The sequence below is a fragment of the Astyanax mexicanus genome, chromosome 11 (assembly GCF_023375975.1).
Source record: "Astyanax mexicanus isolate ESR-SI-001 chromosome 11, AstMex3_surface, whole genome shotgun sequence".
NCBI lineage: Eukaryota > Metazoa > Chordata > Actinopteri > Characiformes > Acestrorhamphidae > Astyanax > Astyanax mexicanus.
In genome coordinates, this window is record NC_064418.1 from 49,379,135 (window position 1) to 49,390,293 (window position 11,159).

The 11,159-nt window shown below is 38.8% G+C and overlaps 1 protein-coding gene and 1 long non-coding RNA gene across 2 annotated transcripts; one reads left to right on the forward strand and one right to left on the reverse strand.

Moving 5' to 3' along the window:
* Positions 1–157: 157 nt before the first annotated feature.
* On the reverse strand, positions 158–3,170 carry LOC125804952 (uncharacterized). Its single transcript, XR_007441172.1, has 3 exons — positions 2,947–3,170; positions 344–395; positions 158–233 (listed from the first exon to the last, which is right to left on the reverse strand). It is a non-coding gene; the product is annotated as an uncharacterized LOC125804952 (long non-coding RNA).
* A 1,396-nt stretch (positions 3,171–4,566) lies between these two features.
* On the forward strand, positions 4,567–10,457 carry LOC111197338 (gastrula zinc finger protein XlCGF8.2DB). Its single transcript, XM_049484907.1, has 4 exons — positions 4,567–5,201; positions 5,977–6,405; positions 7,558–7,738; positions 8,360–10,457. The coding sequence occupies exons 2-4, from the start codon at positions 6,010–6,012 to the stop codon at positions 8,866–8,868; spliced, it is 1,086 nt and encodes a 361-aa protein (XP_049340864.1). The 5' UTR covers positions 4,567–5,201; positions 5,977–6,009; the 3' UTR covers positions 8,869–10,457.
* The last annotated feature ends 702 nt before the right edge of the window (positions 10,458–11,159 follow it).

An 11,159-nucleotide genomic window follows, 5' to 3' on the forward strand; every position in this document is an offset into this window, starting at 1 on the left:
CTCCGAACCCCACAGGATAAAAAAACACCACAGAGCAGCTATTATTATTTGGGTGGTGGATCATGTTATGCAGCAGCACCATACACCACCGCCATAACAATCATTGTCATAACATGATCACATTAGGTTATAGATAAACGTGCATTTAAATAACCAATCCTCCATCAGGGTACCTTCTCAAAATCTCCTTCAGGTAGTCGATAAAAGGTGGCGATGTTGCTCCAAATGCATTTCTTGGCAGGAACAACACATTAACATTTAATGACCACATAAAAAGTAAGTTAAACGTATAGAAATGTGTATAAAGCCTGATTAACCTACATAAAACAAACAGACTACTCACTTTTTCTTCCTTTTTCTTGCCGGAAGACTCATTGTTCCACTTGTATGTTCTCCTGTAACCACAGAAATGTCACGGTACCAAACTGCTCTAGATAATATAATACTACTGTACAATCAGTTTCAATCAATCAGTACACTATGCTCTGATTTAAAATATTTATTTCAAATAATTACAGTTTTTACAAGTAAAACAAGTTATTAAAAAATGCATTATCCAAGCTGTCCAAGCTAAACAACCAGTATGTCTGAATAAGCTACATTACCAGACTCTTCAACCAGCATGACCTGCAAAACCAAGCTGGTTGACCAACATGACCAGTGTGATACAAATCAAATCCAAGGTTTTGGACAAAATATTCAAATAATCAAATGAATAGGGTTAATAAATCTGTAGTGAAGACTATAAATTGTTAAAGCTCACCTTCCGCGAAAATCCGATTTTTCTTGTTTTTTGTGGAATACAGTAGGTCTCTCCGAGTTGAATGTGTACACCTGCACATTAAACTGTTTTGCAGCCCCCATTGTCTGCAGGAGCTAAGCAAAGAAATCCCCCCTCCCCCCCTCCGAAAAACGGGTGAATTTTGAATTATCTTTCTGCCTACGTAGGCAGAAACTCACAGACCAGCCCACCTTGGCTCGAGAAACTCCCAGAGGCGGAGCTGAAGCGACGCAACATCACCGCTCATCAGTTAGGAGGTGGGAGGCAGTGAGCGGCAGAGCGGTGGAGGGGCGTCGCAGTGCTCCTAGCCAATCAGAGGAGAGATATTTGCATGCTGTTTGCATGTATGAATATTCATGAGCAAAGCTGGAATCCGGTCATTTTGGACACACCCCTAAAACAGTCCATTAAAAAAGAGCTATACAGAGACACCTGAGCACTTTTTTTTTACAAAAACGGCTCACATGTCATTCATTCATACTAGAGACCACAACTAGAAGGTGAGCTTTAAGAAGTATTTTATCGTCTTTAGTAACACAGAGGCTGTGAAGTATCAGAGAGAATTGTTTTGATATATATAGAGTATCACAGAATTACAGTGATTTACATGATATTTTCACTATAGGGGGAACGTTTCGTGATAATACCGATATCAGGAGATCATGCCCTGTGATTCCCACCTTTAGAGCACAGAGTATGTTTTTTTTGGATGACCAGCTGATTTAGACATCTGAAACCAATAACCAGCAAAAACTAGTCTTGATTTAAAATATTAATAAATACAGTTTCTGAGGGAGACAAGACAGCAATTTAACAATGCAAGTTTAATCTTTGGCAAAAAATTAATTTTGTTAAAAGCGTATTATAGTATAATATAATGCAGGATATCAATTATTTTAGAAAGTTCCAGAGATCCAATCAGTGCTATACATTTCCATGCTATACATGTACAGTAAATCTGAGCTAATACTTTGAACGCAGATTATTATACACAGAATATATGTGGAATATGGAGCTAGTATATTTTTTTCATCATTATATTTTTAAATTATTATCCCTTTGAGAATAACAGCATTTCTTTTGTTAATCATGATTAATCACTGTATATAGCGGTGTTTAATACATTGTTGTTGTTTTTTAAGATTGACCAGACTAATATAAATATAATTTCATTTTGCCAATGTAACACTGATTCTTGTATATACATTTAAATATCCAATATTAAAATCGTGACACTAATTTTTTTTTTTTTTTTTGCTTTTTTCAGATCATTTAACTTTATATTAATGCCTTTGTAATTGGAACAAGTTTAAATTTAGAGTAAAAGAGGAACTAGTAGGACAAATGTATTTCCTTAACAAATCTGGTCATAGTAGTGGACTAGTTTGGTCAAGTTGGTAGACCAACTAAACCATTATATTCCAACTAAAACTTACCCTTTAAGTGGGGGGAAAACCCCAAACTTCATATGCTGGATAAGAGCTAAGTAGACCTGGTAAACTGGGCTGTTTATAGGGTAATAACTATAAGTTATATAAAGTTGGTATACAGTGAATATTCCTATTTGAGTAACGTTCTAATCCATATTATGGATTAAGAACTACTCGAATAAGTAAAGGCAAAATGGGAAAAAGTGGATTTTTAGCTTCTACAGCTCTGGTTACAGTTTACTAAAAAGCATCTTAGCACATTACGAATATCTTAAAGACGATCTAAAAATCAGCCCTGTTCCATTTTGCATTTTTGCAAAAAACAAAAAAATTTTAAACGTTTTAACGGAATGTTTTAGGTTTCATGTAACTAGTTCTAATAAATGTTCTTATAGTTATAGTTATAAAATTGCTGTTATTTATGTTACATCATAATTTTAACCTAAACATATTTACAACCATGTGCTTTTCCACACAATCAGACGAGAATAAAAACATGAATGAGTTGCTGAATTGATTTTTTAAACTGAGCTCTCATGGGTTTAGGGAAGTACGTTTTCAAACATAATGCCATTTCATAAATTCAAAAAAATACAGACTTCCCTTTTCCTCCATATTGTATGTAACACAAACAAAACATAGCTGATTTAATCGTAAAAACTGTGTTTAATTAAGGAAATCAGCCAGAACCCGGTCAAATTCGGATTCAAATCCATCTTAAAAACACAATCTTACCTTTTTATAGATGTATAGTAGTTTAGAGTGGAGGTGGAATGGTAAAGATGGTTCTCATGATCTGCAGATGCTGAGAGCAGCTCTCCTCTCTCTCAGGCTGGAGGAGGAGAAGAAGCAGTGGAGGAGGAGAACTGGAGGAGAGGCAGATAAAGGAGCAGAGAGTTTCGGTTTACTGAGAATCTGATCTGATCTCCTCCGCTCTGATAAACGAAACTAAACTGATGTGGTTCAGTTTCCTTTCCTGCTAAACCCCCTCCTCCCTCCAGGGCTTCTGGACTTCAGGAAGCAGATTATGATGATGATGCAGTTCTGACTCAGCACGCGCGCCCGCTGTTCTTAATTAGCTATAATCAATTACCTCAACTCATCTGTAATCATCAGTTTTCCGTTACTACAGTTGATCGGTAATCATTTTTAGGTGCGCGTATATACGGTATATTAAGATTATAATACACTGAGGTTTAAGGGCTTCAGGCAGCCGCCCAAAACACACCGGGGCTGCGTCCGGAAATTTCTGCTTCTCTTCCTCTCCTCCTCCCTCTCTTTTCCTACTCTTCCTCTCATTTATACTCTTCCTCTCCTCCTTTACTACTCTTCCTCTCCTTCTACTCCTACTCTCCTTCTCCACCTATTTTCCTACTCTTCCTTCTTCTCATTTCCTAATCTTCTTCCTCTTCTACGCCTCCTTTCTAACTCTTCCTCTTCTTGTCCTCCTCCTACTTTCCTACTCTTCCTCCTCCTAATTTCTTACTCTTCTTCCTTTGTTACTCCTCCTTTACAACTTTTTCGTTTGTACTCTTCCTCCTCCTCTCCTCCTCTTTTTTTCTTACTTTCCTCTGCCTACTTTCCTACTCTTCCTCTCCTCCTCCTTCTTTCTTACTCTTCCTCTCCTTCTCCTCCTACTCTTCATCTCCTCCTTTTCCACTTTCCTATACTTCCTCTACTCCTCCATTCATACTCTTCCTCTCCTTGTCCTCATCCTATTTTTCTACTCTTCCTCCTTCTCATTTCCTAATCTTCTTACTCGTCTACTCCTCATTTCTTACTGTTCCTATTCTTGTCCTTCTCCTATTTTCCTCCTCTTCCTCCTCATCCTCTTTTCTTACTCTTCCTTCCCTCCTCCTTTCCTAATCTTCCCCCGTCTCCTGTATTTATACTCTTCCTCTCATCCTTCGTTCCTACTCTTCGTCTTCCTTTCCTACTCTCCCTGTCCTCATCTTTTCCTACTCATCCTCTTCTACTCCTCCTATTCTACTCTTCTTTTCCTTCTCCTTTTCTACTCTTCCTCTTCTCCTCCTTTCCTATTCTTCCTCTCCTCCTCCTCTTTTCCTATTATTTTCCTCTCCTCCTCTTTTCATACTCTTCATCTCCACCTCCTTTCCTGCTCTTCCTCTCCTCCTTTCCTACTCTTCTTCTCCTCCTTTCCTACTCTTCCTCCTCCAGGGACAGCTGATCCTACTGTTGCCTACTAATGAACTGAGCCAATCACAGCTTTTTGCTTTCAGCTGTTAAAATATTTGAATAATATATACAAAAACATTTAATAAATATATATTATAATAAACTTATACTTGACAAATATTTTTTTTATATATTTTATTTTCCATATGGGTCTTTTAAAACATAACATATAAATAATAATAATATATAGTCAAATATATATATACTTACCACACCGTAAAACGTAAAAATAATCTAACAATAATCTAAACCAGTTTAATTAAATCTAAAAAGTGTCAAATTATTATTATTAAATCCTCATAAACTCTACCAAGCTGAAATGAAGTAGTGTTGTTTTCAGTGGACACCAGAAGGGGGCGTGGTTTGCCCATATACTGCGTCTATGTAGAAACTCGAATCAGCTGGCACTGGAGAATCGATTCCGCTGGTGAAATGAACCGACTCCTTGGTGACTCGTTGACGTGTACTGGGTGGGCGTGGCTATTTCAGCTTCCTTGTTGATACAGAGAGGAGAGAGGAGCTGAACGGTCTGATATCATAAAATAACACTCACATTTCTGCAGGGCTTTCTCTGCAGCAGGAGAAACGCGCAGATGAATCGATGAACCGATGAATCGATTAGGCGAGGCTGGATGTCGGTGGTGCTGGGGGGCGCTGGATCTGCTGGGGTGATGTCCAGGCCTGCAGCAGCTGGAGGAGCAACATCATCATCATCATCCAGCATCTCTGTTCTCCAGCAGCTCCTCCAGACCAGGATTCACCTGGAAAATAGAAGATCCTGGAAGATCCTGCAGGTGAGTTTAGATTAATGCAGTGTTTTATTATTATAATCCTGTTAAAATATATAAATAAATAAACAGATCAGAACCAGCTGCTGCTTCAGTGTTAAAGAGGCATTAACCTCTTAGGACCTGGCGTGTTGTCTAGACCACAACACTAAATTTTGCTTTACAAAGGCCTAGTGTCCTCTTATGAGGCCTTTATACTGCCACCTAGTGGAGGCAGAAGAGCCATTTCACTCAAAGGGGCACAATTGTTGTTTCTACTTTTGTTTTGCAATCAGGAAAAAAATGCTTACTAATTGCGACTTCATTGTGTTCTATCGAAATATAAAACTATAAAACTAAACTATAGCACTCTGTGATGTATGGGTTTAGGGGCGGGGCAAGAGGGAGAGCTGATTGGGCTGCGTAAAACCTCTGCACAGTACTGTGTATACTGTAGCATTTTAAAACCGGTAATTAAAATAAATGTATTTTAAAATATCCCACTTTCATATATGCCAAATAAGATAGTACTTTATAGGTTCATGTTTTTTTTTTTAATCTGTTCTAGAGGGTTTAATTAGCAAATTATAAAATGTGAAGACAAAAAAAAAACAACATGGATGTGAAATCAAAATAAAAAATCTGAATATAATCAAGTAAACATTTAAAATGTTTAATTTAACATAATAGCAAAAATCTATGAGAATTAAAGCAAATAATATCATACCTACCTACATGATTGTGTTAAAAGCTATAAATCTGTGTTTTTCATGTTTAATCACACCTTATTAATCCGCCTCAGAGTTTCTGATGCTGGTTGTGGATAATCGGGAAAATGACGAGCGGAAAATCGGACATCACCGACACATCCTGCGGAACCGCCACTGAAGAGGATCCAGGTGAGACGTCCCAGGCGTCTGAGTCCGCAGCGCCCGCTTGTGGAGACTGCAGTAAGCTCTCCTCCCTCAGTAAACAGCGGCGCGCAAACGCCGGAGACAAGCCGCACAGGTGTCTCACCTGCGACAGGTGTGTCTCCACCTCATCCAACCTGGCGACGCCCAAGCGCCCGCACGCAGGAGAGAAACCGCACACCTGCGTGACCTGCAACAAGACCTTCATCTCCTCCACACACCTGTCCCTGCACCTGCGCACACACGCCGGCGAGAGGAGGTACAAATGCAGCGTCTGCAACAAGGTGTTCACTCAGCCCGCACACCTGATGCGCCACAAGGTAAGGTGAGGGTGGGAGACGAATTAATATTATACATATTAATATTAACACCTGCATGTGGACAGTCCACATACAGTAATAAAAAAATAAAATATAAAAAAATATAAAAATGTATCCCCTCTTCAGAGGACTTTTAATTTGTACTAGTTATTCATTGAGAAAGGACAGAAACATAAGCAAACAAAAAAGAAGAGAAAACAAAGGCAAAAAAACAATAAAAGCAAATGAACATATCTAAGGATAAAAAAGAAGAGAAAGACTAAATGTTGGTAGAAAATATGTTTCAATAAAAATTATTTGCCCCGTTACATATTTCATTTTGTTTTTGTTTTTTTTTTAATCATACTTAATTTTTTTTTAGATTATCTAATACCATAAACCATAATAGTGCTTATATAATAAACTAATATCAGACAAAGACAACCTGATTAAATAAGAAAAAAATCAGTTTTTAAAGTAAAAAAAAAGGGATTTTTAGCTGACTCCTCCCTCAGCTCAAATTTGTAAATTGCTAAATAAAATGGGAGGGGCAGTTTGGAAGGGAAATGCAGTGATGTATGGGTTTAGGGGTGGGGCAGGGAGGGAGCTAGTTCATCAAAAAAAATAAAACTGAAAGAGTAAACAGTAAATCTACCTCTCTGTCTCATTAGCCAACTGACCAACTTTAGCTAAGCTAGTTAGCTAGCTTACACACATATTTTTCTCACATATAGCACAGTTGAACCTGGACTGGTATGTTTCATTACTTTAAAGGAACACATTTCTGCTATTAATGGAAAAAATATGGTTTAGGGTTATTTATGGTTTAGTGTCTCTTTAAAGTGTAACTAAACCTCCTAATTTTAGCTGTAAAAAAATCTAAAAAGTGGGAGGGGTAGTTTGAGAGGGGTACTGGGTGATGTATGGGTTTAGAAGCGAGGCAGGAGGAAGAGCTGATTGGCTGAGCTGAAGCAGTGTGCCTCTGATAGCTGTGAGACGCAGATGATTGGACGTCAGCAGGGAGGCAGTAAATTACCAGGGAAATTAACACAATTAAAGTGTCTTTACAACTTTAGAGAAACATATTTTTTAGCTATTAATGTAAAAATACGGTTTAAGGTTTTAGTGCTTCTTTAAATAATCTGAAACGTATTTGCTCACCTGTACCTCCAGGCCATCCACACAGGTGAGAAACCGTTCAGATGTCCGGACTGTGGGAAGAGCTTCGGCCGCGCCTCTCACCTGAAGACCCACCAGCGGCTCCACACCGGAGAGAAGCCCTTCAAATGCACACTGTGTGAACGAGCGTTTACCCAGAAGGCCGGGCTCATCATGCACCTGCGCCAACACACAGGTGAGCTCGGGGGGAGCGATGTGGGAGAAATGCCATAATAATAGTTTATAATTATAATAATAATAATTTATATACTTAATACTTAAAAATAATTTAAAAATAGGTGAAATACTGCACAGTATAACATCCAGCGTGGTGTGCCGTATTGTTTCGTATGCAATAATATTTGATATATTAACAAATATATTGTAATAAGAGCAATATTGTCAAAAACAGATCAGTTTTGTAATTGCAGTTTATATTTGTACATTAAATATATGCAATATATACAACCTTTTGTAATCTTACTTTATTTTATTTTATTTGCCCTTTATTTATTTGCATATTTGCTTTTTATTTATAATATTTTATGTTGTTTATTATCATTATTATTTACTTACGTATCTTGTATACGTTTTCCAAATTTTACTGGTGTTCTGTTTATCTGCCCATATGTACAGCTTCATTTTAATGAATAAAATGTGCTGTATAAATAAAGTTTATTATTATTATTATTATTATTATTATTACTATTATTAATATTCTAGCCCCGCCCTCAAGCTGTATCAGCCAATCACATTAAAAGATGATCAGTGATGAGCACCAAACATCTGAATCTTCATACCTTCCTCCCTCTCTTAGGTGAGCGTCCCTTCAAGTGTGAGAAGTGTGGGAAAGGTTTCCGGAGCTCCGCCCACCTGCTGTCCCATCAGGCCCTGGAGTCAGGTGAGGGAAGACACACCTGTGCACAGTGCAGCGAAAGCTTTAAGTCGGTGTCGCTGCTGCGGCAGCACGAGAAGAGCCACCAGGGCGGCGCCGTGGAGGCGCTCTGCTGCAGCGTCTGCTCGGACACCTTCCCCTGCTCCCCCTACCTGCGGCTCAAGCTCCGCCTCCACCCCGCAGAGTGCATCTACCACTGCAGAGTGTGCAACAGGATGTTCGACAAGATGTCCGTCTTCGAGAAGCACTGCGAGAAACACCAGAAACAGCAGGAGGAGGAAGAGGAGGAGGAGGACGAGGGCGGGAAGGAGGATGGCGGTGAAGACCCTCCGTTTCTGCCCCATACAGCGACTTTCTCCGCCGGGTACTCATCCGAGGTGAACACTCGCTCCAAAACCAGAGCCCTCAGTAGACTCGAGGCTTCAAGCTGACTTGTGTTTTTATGCACTCGGCACTTAAAGCATTTTAGCCTTAAAGGGGACATATTATGCAAAAATCACTTTTTTTTTAAATTTCACTTGGGTCTCATCTGCACCTATAAACACTCCAATCACTAAAAAAAAATCCTTCCATCTGATTTTGACCTCACAGTGGAGAAACACCATTTCATTCTGCTGCTTCAGAACCACAGACACGGTACACAGCTTACACGGATTAGCCAACAGACTTCTTCTGATGGAGGGATCTGTACCTACTGTCTGCAGCAGCAGCTTATTGGTGTAAAAGTGACAGAGCCTTTAAATGGCTCATTCTGAAACTGATAAGCGACTGAATTGGTAAGAATAGAGCTGGTGAGATTTCTTTATCTTTATGTGATAGTGATTTCTTGTAAAGAACTTCATGAACGTGTTTTTTTATAGAATATAGATCTATTCTAACTTGTGTAAAAATATAAAAGTATCATATTCGCGAGCTTCATATTCGCGAGGAGAGAATGGAATTTATATTATTCCTACCCCAGGCTGGAATGCTGCTACTGCACTATGGAACTTGGTGGAGCTGCATTGTTGGAATGGAATAAATCTTTAAATGTGTAAATGTATTTGTGATATATATGTAAGTGATATCAGATGTTACAAAATTAATGTGTACATCATGTTTTTTAAAAATGGCTCAAAGTGCAAATATTATCTTCAAACTGTAGAGGAAGCCGTGAGCAAGGTATACCAATTCTCACATAAGCTCTATTTGGATGGGATTTGTTTCTCAGGGGGTTCAGGGGTAATTTTCTCTTTTATGGGGGGGTTTTATCCTCTCTGATTTTATTCCCGTCCAGAACAATCATGTACATGTTTTTCTTAGACGTCCTCTGAGAAAATTACAGGCTCGCCTTTAATAAAATAGCTATTTGTCCACTGCCGCACACCGTAATTACACTTTGGGCACATGTTTCCATGAAGATCCACGTAAAAACACAACAGTGAGTGAAAATGGAGGAGTTACTGAACGTTACTGATGTCACGTGACCGAGAAAAAAAAGCCTGAAAACTCACTGGTCCTCCTGTTTTTTCAATTGCAGTCCGGATGCAGGAGTTTTATCACTGAGTAGAAGAGTGAAATATTTTTCACAGATGTCCCCCTAAGAAACTAATCCCGTCCAGATAGGGCTGAAGTGCTGCTTTAATATTTGTCATTGCACTACATTTCCACTACGTTGTTTATAAGATTGCAATCACCTTAAACAATCATCATAAACCAATAAGTCTTATGATTCTTTTATCCCAGTTTGAGGATGGTGTTGAGTATCAAACCTTCTACGTGTAGTATTTTCTTCTATGTTCGTTGCACCTTTATTTAAGTATTTAAGTGTATATTTATATTGCTGTTTTGCATTTTCTGATTGGGTTTCTGATTAAATTAAACCATTAATCCAAACAATTCACAGTATTTCTACAGTGAATCAGCTGAAGAACACTAACAGTATATCTTCAAGTAACTGTTTTACTATATTACTGGTTGTCTTTACTGTACATCACATAAAAGAGCTTCTGTTATTGATAAACATGCATATTGCTTTAAAGCTCACCTTCTGTCGTTTTTTCTTTCATTTTAAAATGTCTAGTTGTGGTCTCTAGTATGAATGAATGACATGCGAGCCGTTTTTGTAAAAAAAAGTGCTCAGGTGTCTCTGTATAGCTCTTTTTTAATGGACTGTTTTAGGGGTGTGTCCAAAATGACCGGATTCCATGCAAACAGCATGCAAATATCTCTCCTCTGATTGGCTAGGAGCACTGCGACGCCCCTCCACCGCTCTGCCGCTCACTGCCTCCCACCTCCTAACTGATGAGCGGTGATGTTGCGTCGCTTCAGCTCCGCCTCTGGGAGTTTCTCGAGCCAAGGTGGGCTGGTCTGTGAGTTTCTGCCTACGTAGGCAGAAAGATAATTCAAAATTCACCCGTTTTTCGGAGGGGGGGAGGGGGGATTTCTTTGCTTAGCTCCTGCAGACAATGGGGGCTGCAAAACAGTTTAATGTGCAGGTGTACACATTCAACTCGGAGAGACCTACTGTATTCCACAAAAAACAAGAAAAATCGGATTTTCGCGGAAGGTGACCTTTAAACTTTTTGTTGTGTGACTTATCTTTTCTTAAGTTCTTTAATGCGCTCAATCACTTAACTGCAGTGCTACAATACTAAAAAGTAACTGTAGAATAGACAGTGTAACAAACACATGAACTTTGGTCCAGACTTTCTGGTGTGAGAATTCACATTTATTGTTAAAA